The 22,082-nt window shown below is 50.0% G+C and overlaps 1 protein-coding gene across 2 annotated transcripts in view; it reads left to right on the top strand.

The window, feature by feature from the left end:
• The window catches only part of NEURL1B (neuralized E3 ubiquitin protein ligase 1B), a 40,559-nt gene that overhangs the window by 13,398 nt on the left and 5,079 nt on the right, over positions 1-22,082 (top strand). Inside the window, exons 2-4 of one of the 2 annotated variants that reach the window (XM_036848458.1) lie at positions 3,905-4,450; positions 18,935-19,654; positions 21,750-21,875. In XM_036848458.1, coding sequence (XP_036704353.1) covers positions 3,905-4,450; positions 18,935-19,654; positions 21,750-21,875 — 1,392 coding nt within the window. The remainder of the gene's footprint in view (positions 1-3,904; positions 4,451-18,934; positions 19,655-21,749; positions 21,876-22,082) is intronic. The other variant, XM_036848460.1, reaches the window with a different exon arrangement.

Genomic DNA, 22,082 nt, shown 5'->3' on the forward strand with positions numbered 1-22,082 from the left:
GGCAACATTTGTTTAGCCAGAACAGAGCTCCCTCCTCCCTAAATACCCACAGCCACTCATCACCCACCCCCCAAAATCTGTACTCATATGTTTTCGAGTGGGGCATTGCTTCCTTGACTAAATGCTGGAAAGACCCTCCCCTCTGGTCTTGGAGGGGCTGGAGCAGCCTTTGGTTAACCATGAGGGGTGGGCCAGGACTGTCCCCTCCTTCCTACACACAGGAAGAGACTACAGAGGTCTCCCCTCAGTTCCCACCGCATAGAAACTCCTTCCCCCTGCCTCGTTCTTAGAGTCTCTAGACCCAGTTCCTGGCCAGAGAGAGGGAGGCACACCCGCACGAGGCCAGTGGGGACGCGGCCTTGCATGGGAGGAAAGGGTCTGGTCCCTGGCGTGGGCTGGGGGCCCCTCCCTGGCAGAAGGTGACACCTTCTCACCAGTGACAGGGTATCCATTTAAATCTGGTCCTGGCACCAGCAGCCAGGAACCTCTGTGCCCATGGACTCAGCCATGTGGGGGAACAGCTGAAGTGATCACCAGGAGGGGAACGGCAGGGGACATTTTGGCTCTCAGTAGAATATTCTGCAGTCGTGAAACAGAACAGTGAATGCTTGGGAGCCATGTGGGAAAAAATGCTTTTTATGTAATGTTGAGTTAGGAAAGAAAAGGCAGGAGGCAAAATTAAATGTGTGCTCTGGTTGCAAGGAAGTTAGAAAAGGTACTCAGTACTACTTAGGGCTTAGTACTTCTGTGCTACTTATGGAGGAAAGTCAGGACAGGAGGAAAGAGCACTGGTTTGGGGTCAGACAGAGCTGGGTTCACATCTCCTTGTAGCCGCAGGAAGTTTTTTTTCCTGGAAAATAAAGACAATAATCCTGTGGGTGGGAATTTGTATTGAGAATTAACTACAACCTTGTATCAAAACATCCGGCCCAAGACATGGCGCCTAGTGAGGGCACAGCCAGTGGTTCTTCCGTGGATAAGGGCCAGGCAGGGAAGATGAAAAATGCAATGTGAGTTAAGGTGTGAATGTGGGGAGAAGAGGGGAAATTTTCTCCTTCTTCCCAAACTTCCTCTAATATGGCTGTAGTGTTTATTGCTGTAATTTAAATGACAAAGTTCAGGTTTTCCATTGACATCCCTGAACTAGGATGTTCTCCGAGGCCCGTGGGGTCCATGGCCACAGTTTTCTGTTTCATGTAGAAGCTGTTTTCCCTAAGCTAAGCTAAAAGCAGACGCTGGTGTACAATTTGGAGATTGCTTTTTGTTCTTTCATTTTAAGCATTTTCAATTTGTGTAAATAACACATCCTCTTAGAGACTTTTTCACTCTGGTTTTCTTTATCTCACATCGGGACTCTGGCCTCAGAGGAGGGAAAAGTAGTGTTTATCCCTCATTCCCTGAAGGAAGTTGGATCATATAATCAAAATTAAATATGTAAACTTCGCTGGTTACTTGGCTGCCTTTTATCCTAACATATAGCTGGTTTAGCAGGAAACATCCCCGTGTAGTAACAAAGCAGTGTCTCTCCACACCCCGGCATCCATTGAAATCGCCAGGCCACTCTGAAGGAACATCTGCTTAGGATTCCCAAGCCAGTTTTGTAAAGAAAGTCTCTGATTGAGAGATAAGGTTGGAAAAACAACAGTGATGGGAGCTGAGATAAAAATAATCAAATAAGGGTGGCTTGCGGTCTTTGGTGCTTTTGATCTCTGGCCCTATTTAATGTTTCCTGGAGAGTTTGCCAGTGGCAGGGACCTTGGAGAGAATCCGGCCTGTTAGACACAGGAGGAAACTGCCGCCCAGGGTTGGGTGGCTGGTACAAGGCCAGAGCGTGCGTGGAGAACGCAGGCTCTGCTGTACTGGGTGGCCTCCCCTGATGATTTACACCCGGGCAGTATTTCCCCCACTCGTCTGATTTTTGTCCTGCCGGTATTGCTGTCCAGTGGGCCCTCACTCTTATCCTTGTGGTTCCGGAGATGGCCCACAGCCTGGCTCTGTGTCCACCCTCCTCTCTGCCTTAGGGGTCCTCCCTAACAGGCAGTGCCGGCCTGCTCCACTGGAAGCCCCTAGTGGCTCCCTCTCCCCATGCTGTGCACTCCGAGCCTCCCAGGCCGGCGTTCAGGGCCTTCCTGTCTGGTCCCTATGATGCGATGGCACCCTCACCCCTCAGCCCTGCAAAGCAGTGGCTGTCCAACCTCAGATGCCCTCTGTCACACCTACCGTAGTACTTACCCTCCCCTCCAAGTCCAGCTGCCTCCACCTCTGCCCCTAGTGTTCCCTCTGCCTGGAATGTAGACTCCCTTAAGACCTGGTTCTGTGGACATCACCCCCTGCCCTCCGGCCCCTGGCTGAGTCTGGGGTCTCCTCTGGGCCTAATAGCCCCCCAGTGCCAATGCCTAATGTGGTCTCTATTGTTATTATTGGTCCCTAATGTTCATGTCTATTCATCTGTGTGTCTTCTCTTCCACGGAGAGACTCAGATCTCCACAAGGGCAGGATTTGTATCATCACCTGTGCTCCCTCAGTGCTTCACACCAGCAGATGCATCTGCAGAAAAGATGGATGGATGGGTGGATGCATGGATGGATGATGGACAGATGGATATATGGATGAATGGACAGATGGATATATGAATGGACGGATGGATGGATGAATGGATAGATGGATGCATGGATGGATGGATGGATGGATGGATAGATGGATGGATGGATGGGTGGATGAATAATGGAGTGAGCATTTTGCCTGCTGCCCTCCTCCACCAGTTCAATGCCTAGCAGGCCTGCCTAGGGGTACAAGGAATCAACAGGTGGCCTCTGCATCCCTCTCCTACGTCAGGGGTCTACAGCCCAGCCCTTCTGTCCCTCCTGTGTTGATTCCTAAACAGCAGAGAGAATAAGGAAAAATGGCTAAAAAGGCAGGATGGAGGTCACACAAACATGGCTTCAATTGAAGCTCTGCCTTTAGTGAAGCCAGCTGTGTGACTTCAGGCAAATAAATCAACCTCTCTGAAACACCATGTCTTCATCTGCATGAAGGGGATAATGGTAGTTCTTACCTCATATGGTTATTATAAGGATTAAATGAGGAAATGCATGGTAAGTAACCAGGGATGGAGGAGGAAAGGTGGGAAGGATGATGCCCCCACCTCCAGACGGGGCCACCTGGGTTTGTGGCCAGTGTCCAGATCCTTTGAAAGGAGACTATCCCAAGATTCTCCAGGTCCTTTGGGGCAAAATTCCCATAGAAATGAATTATGAAAGGTGTATGTTGTAGAAAAGCCAGCCTTGCTTATAAAGAATGCCTTCCTCTTCTGTGGGTAAAGGGGAAGGGAAGTCAGAATCCTGGCTTGGGTGTCCTTTGGAACCTCAGTATTATGATCATGTTATTAGTCGCTTATTAACCACATGCTCTGTGCCAGGCAGTATTCTAGGAACTTCATCCACATGTTCATTTAGCAGCTGTGTGAGTTAAGCAATGTCCCCATTTTACAAGCAGGGAAACAGGCTAGAGAAGTGATAGGATCTCCTGCATATCACACAGCCAGGAAGTGCCAGAGAGCTGAGATTCCAGGATGCACTGGAGATCCCAAGAGTGCGCCCAAATTGCCTTGCTTTTTAATAAAAATTACACAGAGAAAAGCAACCAAAGACTCCCCACTACTCCCCAAGAATCCAAGGCCGCTGTTCCCTTTAGAGGGACTTTGCAGCCCTGAAGCGGCTTTTGGAGGAAGCCTCTAGATGTGGAGGTATATGATGGGGATGGCGAAGTCAGGTGACCCCAGCCTGGCTGTTGTGACCAGCTCATTGGTGTTGGCCTGTCTGGGAGTGAAACAGCTCTGAACAGTTTCGGAGGGGCCTGACAGTTTGCGAGGGCGCCTAACCCTCCTGCCTGCCTCTTCCCGCAGACTCGAGCCCGCCGGCGCGCCTCCTGGCCACCCGGCCTTGCTGCGGCCCCGGCCCGGAGCGGCGCCCGGTCCTGGGCGAAGCGCCGCGTTTCCATGCACAGGCCAAGGGCAAGAACGTGCGGCTGGACGGCCACTCGCGCCGGGCCACGCGGCGCAACAGCTTCTGCAACGGGGTCACGTTCACGCAGCGGCCCATCCGGCTATACGAGCAGGTGCGCCTGCGCCTGGTGGCCGTGCGCCCGGGCTGGAGCGGGGCGCTGCGCTTCGGCTTCACGGCGCACGACCCATCGCTCATGAGCGCCCAGGACATCCCCAAGTACGCCTGTCCCGACCTGGTCACGCGGCCCGGCTACTGGGCCAAGGCGCTGCCCGAGAACCTGGCGCTGCGCGACACTGTGCTGGCCTACTGGGCGGACCGCCACGGCCGTGTCTTCTACAGCGTCAACGATGGCGAGCCCGTGCTCTTCCACTGCGGTGTGGCCGTGAGCGGCCCTCTCTGGGCGCTCATCGACGTCTACGGCATCACCGACGAGGTGCAGCTCCTCGGTAGGTCGCGGCTCCCGCTGGCAGGGGGATAGGGCGGCGCCGCCTGGACCAGGCAGCGGGTCCCCGCGCGCATGAATGTGTATTTCTGTAACATTAACGAATACCGAGGGCTCACTTTGCCAGGAGTCTTCTAAGCAGTTGACACATTTCAACTCATTTCTTTCTGACGAAAACCTACCACCCCCGTTTTACCGATGAGAAAACTGAGGCACGCAGTGGTTAAATGACTTGCATTGCAAAGCCAGGATTGGAACCCACAGGGGTGTGGTCCAGAGTCCATGGTCTGGCCCAGGTTCATTCACTTGCTCCTTCATTCAGTTCCGTGCTCATTCACTCACTCATTCTTTCATCCATTCCTGTGCTCTTTCCTTCACTCCCTTGTTCACTTGCTCACACACTCATTCATGCAAGTATTTGTTCTTTTGCTCGCTCATTCATTCACTCATTCATATATTCACTCACTCACACGTGTTTATTCATTTGCTCGTTCATTCACTCACAATCCATTTACTCGTACAGCAGTCAAACATAGGACCTAGTCTTCTAGTATTTACACTGCCCAGGCAGTCGGCAATATGTATCGAATCAAGGCCCACGGTTAAGGGGCTCAGGGTCCACTGGGGAAGCAGGCAAATAAGTGTGGCTCTGGCTCTAACAGAGGAGGTGGTGAGAACTCATGGGGCTACAAGTCTGCTGCTCTTAAGACCTTATTTCTCTCTCTCTCTCTTTAAACTTTTTAAAAAATTGAGGTAAAAGTCACATGACACAAAAGTACCATTTTAAAGTGTACAGTTCGGTGGCATTCAGTCGGCAACCATCACCTGTATTTAGTTCCAAGACATCTTCATCACTCCGAAGGGAAATCCATACCCATTGGGCTGTCACTCCCCATCCTCCCCTCCCCCCAGCACCTGGCAGCCATTGACCTGCTTTCTGTTTGCGACCTTAGCTCTTGAAGTCACAGGTTGCACCTGAGCCAACCCAGCCTCCATTTCTGGGGGAGCAAAAGGAGAGCAGGTTTCTCAGGGGACACAGCCCTATATGTCATTTACCTGCAGTGAACACACAGATCTAAAGTTTGAGTTTTGACAGATTTATACACCTGTCCACAAGCCAAGAAAGTTCCTGCCTGCCCCTTCTGAGGCAGCCCCCCCTCTCTCCCGGGGCAGCCACTCTTCCGATTTTTCACTATAGATCATTGTGCCTCTTCTTGAACTTTACATGAATGGAATCATACAGTATATGCATTTGTGTCTGGCTTCTTAATCTCTGCACGAGGTCTTTGAGATTCATCCATGTTGATGGTGTATCAGAAGTTTGTTCCTTTTTTATTGTCCAGTAGTATTCTGTGATACGGATGCACCACAGTTTGTATATCTGAATGTTTGGGCTGTTTCTGGTCTTTCAACCCTGCATCTTGAGGGAAAACTCTGGCGCCGGGCTCCTTGCCTACCACCACCCACACCACCATTGGGCAGGGAGGGGAGATGCATGCGTTCAGGCTCCCCAACTCTCCAGGAGAAGAAAGGCAGCAGAATTTCTGAGCAGTTAGGAGCAGAGGGTTGGGAGTCACACGGATCTCTACTCCACACCTGGCTCTCCACTTGCCAGCTATGTGGCCTTGGCCAGGTGACCGAACCCTCTCTGTGCCTCAGTTTCTTCATCTGTAAAGTGAGTTCGTGATAGCACCCACCTCGTGGGATTGTTGGGCAGGGGAACATGAGATGGTGTATGAAAGGGATGCAGCACAGCACCTGGCACATAGAAGGCGCTCAAGAAATAACAGCTAAGAAGTAAGAATCTCTGCCCGTTTGCATGGGGGCTGAAGCACATGCCTGAAATCCAGGCTTAGGAAGACCAAATTATGAAGAGCTACCCACCCTCCAAGCCGGGGCCTTACTTGGGCATTTTAACTGTGTTGCCCCCCACACTCTTCTCCATGGAAGATTTTGGTATTTCACCTCCAGGAAATGTAGGTTTCTAAAACCTCCTCTGGATCTCCTGTCACTCTTTTTTGGAGCTCTTTATTCCTATAGAGCAGGAAAACAATCAGGCCTCATTCACCTGCTCCCTCAGATAGCCCATGCCTCAGGGTCACAGCCGAGAAATCACAGCCACTCCATAATCAGTGCAAGTGGATTAGGATTTTTAAAAAATACAAATTGGAAGCAGCCTCTGATGACTTAATGAGACTGAACAAGCCTGTGAGGAGTCACGGACTCTTGCCCTTGTTCATTTGTTCACTTAACAAGCCTTTATTGAGCCCCTCCAGCATCCCACGCCCCTTGGAGGGAAGGATAGGGCCCACTGGAACATCAGTGTCAGGTGGCAGGCATGAGCCTCAGTTTCCTTATCTGCCCGTAGTGCCTGCAATGAGCTGGTTGACAGGGAGCACCTAGCACAGGTGCCACGGGACGATGTTCACAATTACATACAGATGGGGAAATGAGATTAGAAGGAATGCTATCTCTCGGTGATGGGATCATAGGTGAATTTCACTTCTTTCTTCATACCTCTATGAGTTATCTTTTTTAACATATATGTAAAAAACCTTTTATAATCAGAAAGGGCAATAAGGTTATTTTTCTTTCTAAAGGTTATATGAGATAATGGAGAGGTTACTGACATGTGATCAAGGCTCAATAAATGTTTCCTTCCCAGGGAAAGAGGAGATTGACATTGGTTGCATCGGGGTAAAGGGGTTATGGGTGTTTTTTTTCTTTTTTCCCCCCAAGTTATCAACAATGATTTATAATCAGAAAAAAAAGTTATAATACAAATAAGAAGAAAGCGAAACAGTCATGATTTTGTACGGTTTGAGCCTGGGTAATAGATACTCTGCTGTTGCTGGCACAACATGAGAACCACAGAAATCCCACCATAAAGGGGGTCCCTCCCTCCCAGTTCCTGGAAGAACTGGGCTTCTGAGGGTGGTGTCCACAGTACCAAGTGGATAAATAAAAGGCAACTGATGTTAGTGTCATGCAAATTCCTCTGGCCTCCTTTTCCTCACTAGGAACAAGGGGGTAACATAGTACCCTTAGAGAGTCTCAGCTGTGAAACTCCAGAATAGAGACCCCTTATCCCTCCCTCACCTCTCTCAGACCACACTGGATAGACCCTCAACACCAAGCTAAAGCAGCATCTGGGTAAGGTTGTCAAGTTTAGGATGCCCAGTTACATTTGAATTTCAGAAAAATGATGAATAATTTCTTTAGTACAAGTATACCCCATGCAATATTTGTGACATAGTTATAAAAGAATTTGTTTTCTTTTTTTAATTTTTATTTTATATTGGAGTATAGTTGATTTACAATGTTGTGTTAGGTTCAGGTGTAAGGCAAAGTGATTCATTTATACATATATCCATTCTTTTTCAGATTCTTTTCCCATATAAGTTATTACAGAATATTGGGTAGAGAAGAATTTGTTGTTTATCTGAAATTCAAATGTAACATGGCATCCTATATTTTATCTGGCAACCCTCATCTGGGAAGTGTCCTCCCCATCTGGTGGGACAGGGGTGCACTGTATTTGCCCTGGAACTTGAGCCAAAATTAAGTCTCAGAAACAAAAAGAGATTCATAGGCCTTGCCTATTTCTCTCACCTGATGAAATTGTGCTTTCAGCCCAGCATTCCTCCTGCAGGGGGGTCCAGCTGCAGCAGAGAGCGCTGCTTCTCTGTGGCCAGACCCTGAGGTGCCCCCTCTTGTGACATTCAGTCTTTCCTCAAGATAGGGCAACTTAGCCCCTTTTAGATAAAGAATCCAGGGCTTGGAGAAGGGAAGTGACTTGCTTGTGAGTGGCAGAGCCAGGATTAGAACGCTTTAGTTCAGTGGTTCTCAGCCTTGGCTGCACATTGAGGTCACCTGGGGGGCTCTGAAAACCCCTCTTCCCAGGTTATACCCAGACCAATTAGATCAGAACCTCAGGGAGGTGGGGGGGGGGGTGGGGTTGGCTCCCAGGCATTCAGATTTCTTAAAGGCTCCTCGGGTGATCCCAGGGTGCAGCCAGGATTGTGATCACAGTGGTCCTCTTTGCATGGGTGCCTGTCCCTCCGCCCTGCCTGGTACCAAGCTGAGCTCTTCAGACCTCTCAGTTCAGGGCATGGTATCATCACACAAGCCCCTTCTCTTGTTTTGACTTTTCTGCTTCATCTCCAATCCCCACTCCCATTCACGCCTTCCCCTGCCCAGATAAGCATCAGTCTGTCTGATGTTTGGCAGCCCTTGGGCGTGTGTATCTTTTAAAAATATGTAGAGCTGTTTTGTATGCATAGGTAGATGGTATTGTGCTAAGGATCTTATTCTATTTTTCTTTGTTCACTTGCCCCATTTTAAGATTTATCTGTATCTGTCTCTCTGCTTCCTTGTTCTCTAATGGCCTCCCGCTTTGATGGACACCTGGGTTGCCCCCATGCAAACTGCATTGCTGGATACATTCTCCCGCAGGGCTGCCCTGTGGCTGCTAGTTTACTGTTCTCAGGGGCATCAACCAGGATGGGCTTACTGGGGCCTGGAGTGGTCCATCCTGAGAGCCTTGATTTCTCTGGATGCTCCTCTGGGCCAAAGACAAGTTACTTTCTGCTGATTTTAGTAGTTCTTGGACCCAGGAGAGGAAGGCTCAGCCAGGTCATGCACACCTCTCCCGGCTCCTTTTTCTCCAAGGAAGCCCTTTTCCAGAGCTCTGGAATGCAGGCCCCATGCTGTCCTGAGGCAGCCCTGTCCCACTTCCAGGCAGCTCAGGAGTGGTCAGTGTCATGGCCTCATTATCCTTCCTCTGCCAAGCGGTAGAAGGCTGGTCAGACTGAACATGGAACGCCAGCCCAAGGCCATGGCATTGCAGGCTATGCTGTCAGAAACCTTCGGTTGCAAGTGACAGAAACCAGTTCAATCTCACTCAAGCAAAAAAAAAAGGGGGGGGGTGGAATTAATGTCTCCTGTGACTGAAAATTCCAGGGAACAGCTCCCTGTTAGACTGGCTTGATGCAGAGACCCAAGAAATAGCACCCAGAATATTGGCCTGCCTTTATTTCTTGCTCAGCTGTAGTCTTTGTTGGTGTCATCCTCAATCAGGCTCTCCCTTTGGGTTGGGGGCAAGGCCACCAGCAGCTCCAGTCCCATGTCCCACGAACTTAACAAATCTAGCAAGAGAGGTGCTTTCCCACAGGGTCTAGCTAAAATCTCAAGATCTAACCTCGTTGATCTCCATGGCCAGAGGGATGGGATAGAGTGACTGGCCAAGTTAAGACTCCCTCCTCAAGGCAATGAGTGGAAATGCGGCAGGGGGAGTTCCCTCAAAAGAATAGTTGGGTGCTGAGACCAGAAGAAGCGGGGATTGGGTGCCAGATAGCCAGCAACAGTGGCTCTCCAAAGGCCTCATAAGGGAGTCATTAACCCCCCTTGAAAGACTTGAGCCCTTTCGTTAATTTATTGGACCTACTCTGTGCCAGGCACCACGCTGAGGGCTTTACCTGGGTGATGTCTTCTAGTCCTCACAAGAACCCTGTGAGATAGGAAATAGTATCATCCCCATCGGCAGGCCCAGCATGGATGGATAACTTGGCCAAGGTCACCTAACAGTTGGTGGTTCAGTATTTGTTCACTAGTATTATGAACAAACTGTTTGATAAAGACTTGAAGTTGTAGATTGAAATCAGAGCCTGCAGGTCTGAGTGCACCTCTCCATGCTGCAGATAAGGAAACAGAGGCCCAGAGAGGGGCAGGGATTTGCCTGAGGTCACCCAGCTGATCAGTGGCTGTGGTGGGCAAGGGGCTTTGGTCCAGGACCCGAGAGGTGCCTTGGCGTGGGACCTGTGAGCACCACATCAGGCGGGGAGGAGCGGCTTCAGCTGGCTTCATCCAGAGCCCCAGTGGGGAAGCAGCAGAGGGTAATCGGCTTTTGCAGTTAATGTTTTCTTTACAAACAGCCCAGATCAGTGCCCAGCTCCCAGCCCCACAGTAAGGCATTTGCCTGGTAGGGTACCCCGAAGGCTTATCCTTTCCCAGTCAGGAGTGAGAGCTCCACTCTGTGGCCACGTCCTACGAGGGGCCCCTAAAGGCCCACTCTGTGCCGGGCGTGGCACCCGGCACGTGGTTATTCCTTCCACAGCCCTGCCATTAGTCCTCCCCATGGGCCTGTGAGGCAGGTGTGAAGCTCCCCAAATTGCAGAAGGGAGCTGAGGTCACAAACAGCACTGGCCAGGGACCAGCCGAGGTCTGTCTGCCCTGGTCCAGTCTTCTCTGGTTGGCAGCAGGGAGGCATCTGGAAAAGCCCGGGCTCAGTGCCCAACATCCTCACCTTCTCTTCTCCATCCCCAACACCCCTGCCTTTCTGCCTGCCCTCTTGTCGCCATGGTAGAAGGAGCTCTGCTCCTGTCCCCTCTGCCTGTTCAGGGACATTCTCCTGTCATTTGTCCCTCTCTCTAGCCTCTCTTTCCCTCTCCACAGAATCATCCCCATGAGCACACACAAGGGTTCTGGTAGCTCCCATCTTTAAAAGAAACTGCCCTTGACAATCTCTTCCACAGGCTACTACCATTTCTCTGCTCTCCTTCAGAGAGAAACTTTCTCAAAGGTGTTGTCTATACCACCCCCTCCCATTTCCTTCTTCAGCTCATCCCAGTGAAAATTTTTTTAATATATATATACATTTATTTATTTATTTATTTTATTTATTTATTTTTGGCCGCGTTGGGTCTTCGTTGCTGCGCACCAGCTTTCTCTAGTTGCGGCGAGCGGGGGCTACTCTTTGTTGCGGTGCGTGGGCTTCTCATTGGGTGGCTTCTCTTGTGGCAGAGCACAGGCTCTAGGCACGTGGGCTTCAGTAGTTGTGGCACATGGGCTCAGTAGTTGTGTCTCACGGGCTCTAGAGCACAGGCTCAGTAGTTGTGGCACACGGGCTTAGTTGCTCTGCGGCATGTGGGATCTTCCCAGACCAGGGCTCGAACCCATGTCCCCTGCATTGGCAGGTGGATTCTTAACCACTGTGCCACCGTGAAATTTTTTTCTGATTAAAAAAAATGTTTAATATGAAATTAAAAAGAAAACACAAATAGAAAGAAATCAATTCTCTTTAACATTATACAAAAAAGTATGAGTAGGCCCCAAAGGAAATGAAACATTATCACATTTGTTTACACCACCCTCTGGTTCTTCATATTATTTACTATTCAAACAACAGAAAGTATAGTTGGCAATTTAAGGACTGGGGAAGAGATATACCCAAAGCATATTTTCTACCATGTTTATTCTACACTGCATATAGCTGTGCTCCCAGAGACAGCTTCTTCTACCTCTGCCCTGGCACAGGATTGCAGTTGTAGGTAAAATAGAACCTGCTCAGAAGCTGAGGGAGACAAGAAATGGTGGGTCCGTAGCCTGGTGAATCATCAATTCAAACAATGGGGCAGCTACCAGCTTGTAATTTTTAGGTTCTGCAAACAAGGCTTTCTCTTGAAGTTAAACCAAAAACAACTGCTTATATTCCTTAGGCTTTGTAATATGTGCAGGAATATATGGATACTGAGGAGGTTCAACATTTGGTCGCTACTAGTTACCCATGTAGTCATCAGTGACCCAGTCTGGCGGGACTCACCTTGATGCCCCAGTATCTCGGCCAGTGAGAGTTTTAGCCCTTCAACTTCATCTTCTCCTGGCTTAGGGCACCACTAGGTGCGTTGAAGAAAGTTGTTCCCAGCTGTGGCAGTAATACACGGGGTGGCCAGTGCTCGTGGACCATCAGAAACCTTTCTCACTCCAATTTTATCCAACTCCTCCCTAATGTGCTAAAACCTGGCTGCAATAGAGCCGTCCGCACTGCTTCGCTGGACTTCAGCCTGCAAGCTCACCCTTCAGCCTCGTGCTGCCAAATCCAGAGCTGTCGTCTCCATCCTCTCACCAGGCCTCTCCCTGCTGCCACAGGACACCTCTCCCCGCCTCTCTGACCTGCTCGTGGCTCCGGGCCTCCAAAGCTCCTGCTTTTCCTCCCACCTCCTGAGCCTCTCCTCCTTGGCCCGCTGCTGGCTTCTCCCCTGCCTGTCTCCATATGCTGAGAGCCCCAGGATTCTATCCTAGGCCCTCTTCATTCTCTTTCCTTCTTACTTTTATTTTTTTTAAATAAATTTATTTATTTATGTGTTTTTATATTTGCCTGTGTTGGGTCTTCGTTGCTGCGCGTGGGCTTTCTCTAGCTGTTGCGAGCGGGGGCTACTCTTCGTTGTGGTGCGCAGACCTCCCATTGTTGTGGCTTCTCTTGTTGCAGAGCACGGGCTCCAGGCGCGTGGGCTTCAGTAGTTGTGGCATGTGAGCTCAGTAGTTGTGGCTCACGGGCTCTAGAGCGCAGGCTCAGTAGTTGTGGCGCACGGGCTTAGTTGCTCCGGGGCATGTGGGATCCTCCCGGACCAGGGCTCGAACCCGTGTTCCCTGCATTGGCAGGCGGATTCTTAACCACTGTGCCGCCAGGGAAGCCCTCCTTCTTACCTTTAAATCATATAATACAACATGCATGTAGAAAAGTGCCTAAACAACTGTAGAATTTAACAAACAAATGAGGCAAGGCCATTTCTCTCATCTACCCTCTTTCTCCAGATGACAGGAGCCTGTCGCTGGGCCTTGAGTCCCATCTCTAAGCTGTTGGCTCCCAAATCCATATTCCCAGCCCTGACACCTCCCCTGAACTCCAGAGTTCCCTCCGCCTACTCACACCTCCTTCTGGTGTCCGAGAGGCTTCCCACATGGAACACGTTCACACAGCCATCCCTGTTGTCCGTGGATGGCACCACCCACGTGGTGCCTCAGCCAAAACCTCCGGGGTCATGCTGGACTCCTCTTTTCCTCCCCCGGCAATCATTCTGTCAGCGTGTCCGGTCACTTCTGCCTCCAGGACACGGCCCAAAGCAGTCCTTCTGAGACACTGAAGTGACTGATGGATGGTCCCCTCTGTCTCCAGTTCGTCCAGTCTTCATCTTCATCTTCACACACAGATGGTTTCTCTTGGGGCATAAATTCTGCTTTACTTCCAGGCCCAGACACAGTTGACCTGAGAGAGCCAGGGAAGAGAAAGAAAGGGAAGAACTGAGCTCCATCCCAGGCCAGAGGCAGGCCCTGGAGGTGGCCCAGGGAGAGTGGGAGGTCAGGGCGCCCATCCCAGCCATTCCAGCCTCCGCGCGCCTGGCCTCGGACTGCTGCTGTGTGATGGTGCTTGGTGGATGATCATGGGTGGGGGGTGGGGGGGCACTTGTTGGACCCTTCCTCTCAGAGATATTAGGTCCCTGGGGACCACAACTCCACTTGGCCTGAGGCTGAGTCCCCATGCTGGGCAGCTGTAAGAGCTAAACAAGGACAGCTGAATTTTGGAGGCAGCGTTGCTTGTCATAAGGAGCCCAGCCTTGGAGTTGCATAGCCTGAGATGGAATCCCATTTCTGTCACCACTGGCTGTGTGACTTTGAATAACTCACTTCATCTCTCAAAGCCTCGGTGTTTTCCCACCGTGAAATGTGCCCATTTTGCAGAGCCGCACGGGATAGTGGTAAGGATTGATAAGGGCAATGAATGCATGGAGTTGCTTCTGGTAGGTGCTCAAGTAAATGGTTGTGCATACTTTCATCAGGTCCAGGGAGTGGATTTGGAGACGAGTCACAGGTTAGAGCCGGGAAGTTTTGATAAGCTTCCTTCATGGCCTCTTGATGTGGCTGGATTTCTGCCTGTAGCCAGCTGGCTGATTCTCCATAGAGAAGCTTTGAGAGGTGGCTTCTGAAGTGTCGGGCCTAGGTCAGCACTCTGCTATCTTGGGCCTGTCTCACTCAGGGACAATGCCTGATAGGGACAGAGCTCCTTATATAAAGGAAGGAGACCCAAGCTTCTCCAAGGGGCTACTGTGTGCCAGGTCCCACGTTAAGTGCTGTCACATACTCTGTAACACCAGCCTCAAAAACATACCAAGCTTTCACCGCCTCAGAGACTTCACACATGCTGTTCCCTCTGCCTGAAATGCTTACACTCCACCTCCCAGCCACCACTCCCTCAGCCTTCGTGTCATAGCTCCGTGATCAGAGACTGGGCTGTTCTGACCCACTCTCAGGCCCCACTTCTGACCAAGTCCCCCTTTGACACACACAGAGAATCCCAGTTCTATCACTTCCTAGCTGTGTGACTTGGAGTAACTCACCTTGCCTCTCGGAGTCTGAGTTCCCCACTGGAATGTGCCCGTCTTTCAGAGCATCGTGAGATGGCAGCTCTTGGTGGCACTCATCACAGTTTGGAAGAAGAGTTAGTTTTCTGTCAGTTGCTTCATTAAAATCTGTCTCTCCCACTGGAATGAGAGCTCCATGGACCCAGAGGCCATGCCTGCTTGTTCTCCTCTTCAGCCAGTGCCCAGCACAGTGCTTGGCACATGGCAAGTGCTCTATACATTTTGTTAATAGATGTTTAAGGAATAATGATAATTACCATGTTTTGAGCACTTTGTACCATGCTCTGTGCTAGACTATCGGTCCCCAACCTTTTTGGCACCAGGGACTGGTTTCGTGGAAGACAGTTTTTCCATGGACTGGGTGGTGGGGGGATGGTTTCCGGATGATTCAAGTGCATTGATTGATTATGGTCTCTGTGCAGTCAAACCTCTCTGCTAATGATAATGTGTATTTGCAGCCGCTCCCCAGCGCTAACATCACTGCCTCGGCTCTACCTCAGATCTTCAGACATTAGATTCTCAATAAGGAGCGCACAACCTAGATCCCTCGCATGCGCAGTTCACAGTAGGGTTCACGCTCCTATGAGAATCTAATGCTGCCGCTGATTTGACAGGAGGCGGAGCTCCTGTCAGATCAGCGATGTGAGCGGTGAGGAGCGGCTGTACATACAGACGAAGCTTTGCTGGCTTGCCCGCTGCTCACCTCCTGCTGTGCTGCCTGGTTCCTAACAGGCCATGGGGACTGATAGCGCGTCCGTGGCCCAGGGGTTGGGACCCCTGTGCCAGACTCTTTATAAAAGCATCTAATTTAATCTCTATAACAACATGGGTGGGAGTGGGGGGGGGCAGGTATCATCATTATTCCATTTTTTTAAAAATTTTTGCATTTTATTTTTTTATACAGCAGGTTCTTATTAGTTATCCATTTTATACACATCAGTGTATACATGTCAATCCCAATCTCCCAGTTCATCCCACCACCACCACCGCCTCCACCACTTCCCCCCCCTTGGTGTCCATATGTTTGTTCTCTACATCTGTGTCTCAATTTCTGCCCTGCAAACCAGTTCATGTGTACCATTTTTCTGGGTTCCACATATATGCGTTAATATACGATATTTAAGCGGAGGAAGCTGAGACTTCAAGAGGTAAAGTGACTTACCTAAAGTCACATAGCCAAGAAGGGCTGAAGCCAAGACTCGAACCTAAGTACCCATCTCCAAGCCATGCTCTCAATTAGGATGCTATACTGAAGGACAGGCTCTTATGTGGAGCTGTTAGGGGCCAGGAGGAAGAGCTTTGGGGGTGGGGGACAGAAGCAGAGTGTGTTGGCAAGAGCAGAGGCCCAGGGCAAGCCACGGCCAGTGCCTTCAGGCTTGGCCTCACAGGATGACTGTAGTAAGGCAGTGAGCCCTGGGAAAATGCATTACGCCAAGAGGCTCCCAGAAACATCCACTTGTCTAAAATGCCTTTTCAAAAAAAGTGCTTGTTTTAGTCTACTTTTATTCATGTTTTTTTTCTGATTACAAAATCAATGCATGTTCATTAGCGAAAAATGAGAAAATCTGAAAACCATAAAGAAGCAAATTTCCACCCAGAGATAACCACCCTCGAATTTCTATGTATTTCCTTCCTGTATCTTTCATCTGTATCCCATGCATACATTTCCCACATAATTAGAATCAAATCGTATATTCGGTTTTGTATCCTCTGTTGTTCATTTAATATGATATCACGGGCATTTTCCCCCCATTGTTAAATATTAATTGAAAACTTGATTTTTCAAAATATTGGGGTTTTTGATGATAAAACTTTGCAGTGTATGCTTACTGTAGAAAAGTTGGAAAATACAGAAAAATCTGAAGAAAATCCCTCATAACCTCACCTACCTGAGAGATAATGACCATTAACATTTTGTTGTATGTCTTTCTAGAACTTGATTTCCTATGCACATATAGTATTATAGACAGATACAGACACATGCACACATATATACTTTTTAAAAGGACCAAACCGAAATCCTACTTCTTCCCTCAGGTTGTGGGGAAGCATCCTCTAATGCAAGACAAACTCAAATGTCCACAGAGCCCAAGCAAGCAGTTGAGATGGGTGAAGGGGCCAGCTCAGGGCCATGGGGAAGGAAAGCAAACAACCTCAGCAAAAGGGCAAGCTGTAACCCATTGATGACAGGCAAGAATTCAGGTCCTGTGTCACTAGACCTGATTTTCCAAGAGAGGCTATAAATCCAGTGTAAAGTGAATCTCCTGACTCTTAAGTACTGGCCACAAGTTCAAAAAATATTTTGAAAGACCAAGGGGTGATTTATTCAACAAACCAATGGAAGGGGAAAAAAGAAGAGGCAACCATAGCTTAAAAGAGGCCAATGACAATGAGTGGGCTTTATTTGGATCTTCATTCAAACAAACTGGGAAAAAAGCATATTCTCACACACAATATGACAAGAAGTCTTTAAATTTTAGAGAGACATACTGAAATTTTTTGAGATAAAATGGCATGTCTAGGATTTGCTTCAAAATAATATAGGAGGGAGAACTGATGGGGGCGTCAGTGAAACAAGATTGGCCATGAATGTTAATTGTTGAATCTGGGTAAACAGCATTCATTATACTATTTGTATATGTTTGGTTATTTTTAAATAAAAAGTTAAAAAAAGGAAAAAAAAACCCAAACACTAGTAGGCCAACCAGACAGGTCTGTAAGCCAGCATCAGAACTTGGATGGCCAGTTTGCAAACTCTGCCCTGTATGGAGCGGGGGTGGGGAGTAACATATGAGCCTCTCACCAGGGGTTAGGGCATTTTTTTTGCAAAACCATGTTTGTTTTTATGATTTAATTTTATATTTGGAAAACTGAAGAGGAAGAAATATTTTTCCCCCATGATATAAATTACAGAATGGTAACAAAATCTTAGCTAGAGTGGTTTGGTTTAAAAAGTCTGAGTAACACTTTTTCTTGCTTCCTTTACTTGCTTTGGTTAACAAGAATATTTTGATCACAAAAACAACTTCAAAATACTTTCTTTCCCTGATATCTTTGTTATTCAGAGAAGCAGTCAGTCTCTGCTAGAGACCTCATTCATTTATTCATCCAGTAAACTACATAATAATGAAGGCTATCTGCCAAGCACTCTGCTAAGCCCTGAAACTTGGTGGTGAACAGACTGTCACAGACACTGCCCTCCAGGGATTCACATTCTAGTTAGGGACGGTCCACAAGTAATCTGTTGATACCAAAGTATGAAGGCCTGTATTACCTGGATGACAAACACTATTTTTATTTGCTTTTTTACTTAATATAGATCAAGAGCATTTTTTCATGTTACTAAAAATTATTCAAAAATATTTTCATGACTGTGACTTTTAAAAAATGCCCCCTTAGTTTCCTGTCCTATACAATGAGGCCATTTCTTGCAGAAACCTTACACATTCAAAGGTGGAGTAGCACCCAGGTACGGTGCTCCCTGCTGCAGACACAGCAGTGAGGAGGACAGGCCCATGCCCCGCCTTCTTTCAGAGGCAGCATGGAACCAGACAGCCCCGGGTTCGAGTCCTGACTTTGCCACTTAGTTGCCGTGCAACCTTGGTCGTGCTCCCTAGCCCCTTTGTGCCTCAGCTCCCTTCTTTACCAAATGGTGGGTGATAACAGGTGATAACACACCTCACAGGTTGTATGAGGACTAAATGAGAACCTGTGAAAAGGAGCTTAAAATAATAACCTGGCACACATTAAGGCCACAAACCCAAGGGTTTGCTCTTTCCCTTGGAGCTTATGTTCTAGTTGGGGAAGCAGACAATAATGATTTTTAAATGCCCTTTAAATATGTGTATGTGTAGCTGATTCACTTTGTTATGAAGCAGAAACGAACACACCAATTAAAAGAAAAAAAAAATCTTCAAAAGTATGAAAACCTCTGAGGGGGGCGGGAGGAAGGAAGAAGGGGGAAAGAAAAAAAAGGAAGACGAGAAGACAGAAAAGAGGGAGAGGAAAGGATGGAGGGATGGGAGTAAGAGAAGGAGGGAGGAAAAAGGGAGGAAGGGCCTCATCTGCCCGTCCCAAAGATAAGAATAGTCAAGTGCTCTCGGGACGATGCTTGATCCAATTCTGTGCACCTGGGGATCTTAAATAACGTCACGAAGGAATCAGAAAAAGAAAGGGAGGGCCCAGGTGGGGGCGGGGGCGCGGGGAGGGCAGGGCGGGGGCGCGGGGAGGGCAAGGCGGGGGCTCCTGGCCGGCTGCGCCCTCACTGCCCTTCTTCTGCCCTCCCCGCGCAGAGAGCGGGTTCGCCGACACGCTGACGCCCGCGCGCCTCGGCCAGGCCCGCTTCAGCGCCTGCCTGCCGCCCAGCAGCCACGACGCGGCTAACTTCGACAACAACGAGCTCGAAAACAACCAGGTGGTGGCCAAGCTGGGCCACCTGGCGCTGGGCCGCGCCCCGGGCCCGCCGCTCGCCGACCACGCGGCCGCAGCCATCCCGTGCGGGCCCCGCGAGCGCCCGCGGCCCTCGTCGTCGCCGGCGCTGCTAGAAGCCGACCTGCGCTTCCACGCGACGCGCGGGCCCGACGTGAGCCTGTCGCTCGACCGCAAGGTGGCCTGCGCGCCGCGGCCCGACGGCGGTCGCACGCTTGTCTTCTCCGAGCGCCCGCTGCGGCCCGGTGAGAGCCTCTTCGTGGAGGTGGGCCGCCCGGGGCTGGCGGCGCCCAGCGCGCTGGCCTTCGGCATCACGTCATGCGACCCGGGCGGGCTCCGCGCCGCCGAGCTGCCCACCGACCCCTACGCGCTGCTCGACCGCAAAGAGTACTGGGTGGTGGCGCGCGCCGGGCCCGTGCCGAGCGGGGGCGACGCGCTCAGCTTCACTCTGCGGCCCGGCGGCGACGTGCTCCTGGGCGTCAACGGGCGCCCGCGCGACCGCCTGCTGTGCGTGGACACCACGCAGGCGCTCTGGGCTTTCTTCGCCGTGAGCGGCGGCGCCGCAGGCCAGCTGCGCCTCCTCGGTGAGTCCCCCGACCGCGCGTATGCGGGGCTCGCCCCGGGAATCCTGGCGCCACTGGATAGGTAGCCGGAGCCGCTGCTGAAGCCCAGCCGGTGGTCCCCCAAACTTGAGCGCGCATCAGAACCACCTGGCCTCCACCTAGAGTTTCCCATTCAGTGGGGGTGGGTCCTGAGAAGATGCGTTTCTAACCAGTGCCCCGGGGATGCCTTTGTCGCAGCTCCCTGGACCACACTTTGTCCACACCAACCCAAGTACCTGCTGGTGTCAGGGCCTGGCAGGTAAATTGTCGGTGCAATTTTTATTTCCATTATTATGATTTATTATAAATATTTTTTACACATGTAATGTATATTAAGTGTAGGAGAAAAAGAAAATACAACTACATTTAAAAGAGGAAAATGAGAATAACACCGTCCACAGAAAGTGGAACGCAGGCTTGAACCATCCCGTTTTGAGATTGCTTCTTGCCTTCATTCTGCCACAAATAGACACGCAGCACCCTCCTCCAGCTGTGGGCCAGGCCCTGAGCTCGTGGGATGGGGCACGGCAGAGGAGAGGATACAGACCGTGGAGCGCCCTCACGTCCTCACAGACACCCAAATGGAGATTTGCGCGGTGTGGTGTTCGCTACAGCAGAGGGGCTTCTCTTCTCGCCAACTTGGTGGAGCGGGGCTGGTGATCAGGGAAGGTTCCCAGAGAGCACAGCTCCATGTTCGTGTTTCAAGAAGTAAAGTCCGAACGATAACAGAAACGATGAACATTTCATATGTCACCTCATTCAGTTTTATCCTCCTGAAAATTGAAGCACAGGGAGATTAAATAAATGTCCCAGTCACGTGGCTGGTCAGCCATGAAGATGCTGGGCAAATCAGAGAATCCCTGAGCCTCAGTTTCCTTCAGTGTAGAAAGGGAGTGATGACCTGCATCGTGGGGTTATTGTGAGGATGAAATGAAAAGGTGCATATAATGTTTTTAAGCAGGTGTCTGCCACATGCAGCATGTTTAATAAGTAGCAATAGTAACGACAGTGACTGTTGCTGTTTGACTGAGGACAGAGGAGGAACAGGGTAGTGGTGGTTGTAATTTGGTTGGTTTGGGTTTGTTGTTTTTTTTTTAAGGGACCATCAGACAATAGTCATCATTTCAGCCTGAGATGAGTTGCCCAAGTTCCCACTGGGGCTTTGCAAGAACTAAGCCTAGAGTCATTCTCTCCCCCTCCCCAGCACCTCCAGAAGAACCAGGATGAGCCTTTGAGTGGTCAGGAAGAGAAGGCAGGAGAAGGTAGAAAGGAAGTGACTGCTTTTGGAGGCCAGGGACTTGCCCTCCTGATCCCCGTCTGACAGCAGCCCTGGTTCTGTAATCTGTCCATCCATCCTCAAGTAGGGTAAAGGAAGGGGCCTGTCTCTTCACATCAGAGATAACCCATCATTATCTGAACCAACAGTGAGTTCAGGGAAGAAGACCCATCCATGTTGAACACTAGTTGGGAGTCTTGTAGTTGCAAGTAACGAAACCCCACTCACAGTGCCCTAAGCAAAAAGGGAATTTGGGGGGTACACACATGCCTCAGAAGTCTGGGAGTATATTGGATGGATTCAGGAACAGCTGGATCTAGGTGTTGAAAGGATGTCATCAGGATTCCATCTGAAAGCTGTACTTTGCTCTGTGTTGGCTTGACTCTCAGGCAGGCCCTACAGCACCAGGCTCATCTCCCAATGGAATGGGTGCCTTCTTTCCTAGTAGTTCTAGTGACAGTCACAGAATTTGGCCTTGCAGGCCTTGCTTGAACCACCACTGAGACCAAGGGTGGAAGTTCTTATTGGCCTGGCCTGGATCGTGTGTGTGAGGGTGAAGTAGTGCCTCAAACAAAATTCCAGTGCTGTTTCTGAAATAAACAAGAATGGAGGCTAGGTGGCAAAGACCAAATGTCTATCACACTTGTACGATTCCATCAGTTCTTAGCAGAACCCTGTGAGGCAGTTCTTGTCCTCCCATTAGATACATGAGGAAGTGAAGGTGCAAAGCAGTGGAGAGCCAGGGACTAGCAGAGCAGAGCCCACCTCCCACTGCCCCTGATGGAGTCTCTTTGGTCTCAGGCACCCTGCAGTCCAGCCCTGCGACCACATCCCCATCAGGATCCCTCAGCGGCTCCCAGGACGATAGCGATTCCGATATGGCCTTCAGTGTCAACCAGTCCTCCTCGGCATCTGAATCATCCCTGGGTAAGGAAGGGCACACCTTCAGGGATGGGGGAGTGGAGGGTGCAGGGAGACAGGGGCTCTCCCTGGTGGCTGTACCAGCCCTTCCTGGGGCTAAATAAGGTGGCCGCCTTTCCCCCGCATCCTTTCCTTCTTCAGCTGTAGGGAGGAGAAACATCTGGATATGGCATCCCAGAGGGTGATAATGGTGCTTGATGCTTAGGGGTAGGA

Source organism: Balaenoptera musculus, chromosome 3 (genome assembly GCF_009873245.2).
Source record: "Balaenoptera musculus isolate JJ_BM4_2016_0621 chromosome 3, mBalMus1.pri.v3, whole genome shotgun sequence".
In the NCBI taxonomy this organism is placed as follows: domain Eukaryota; kingdom Metazoa; phylum Chordata; class Mammalia; order Artiodactyla; family Balaenopteridae; genus Balaenoptera; species Balaenoptera musculus.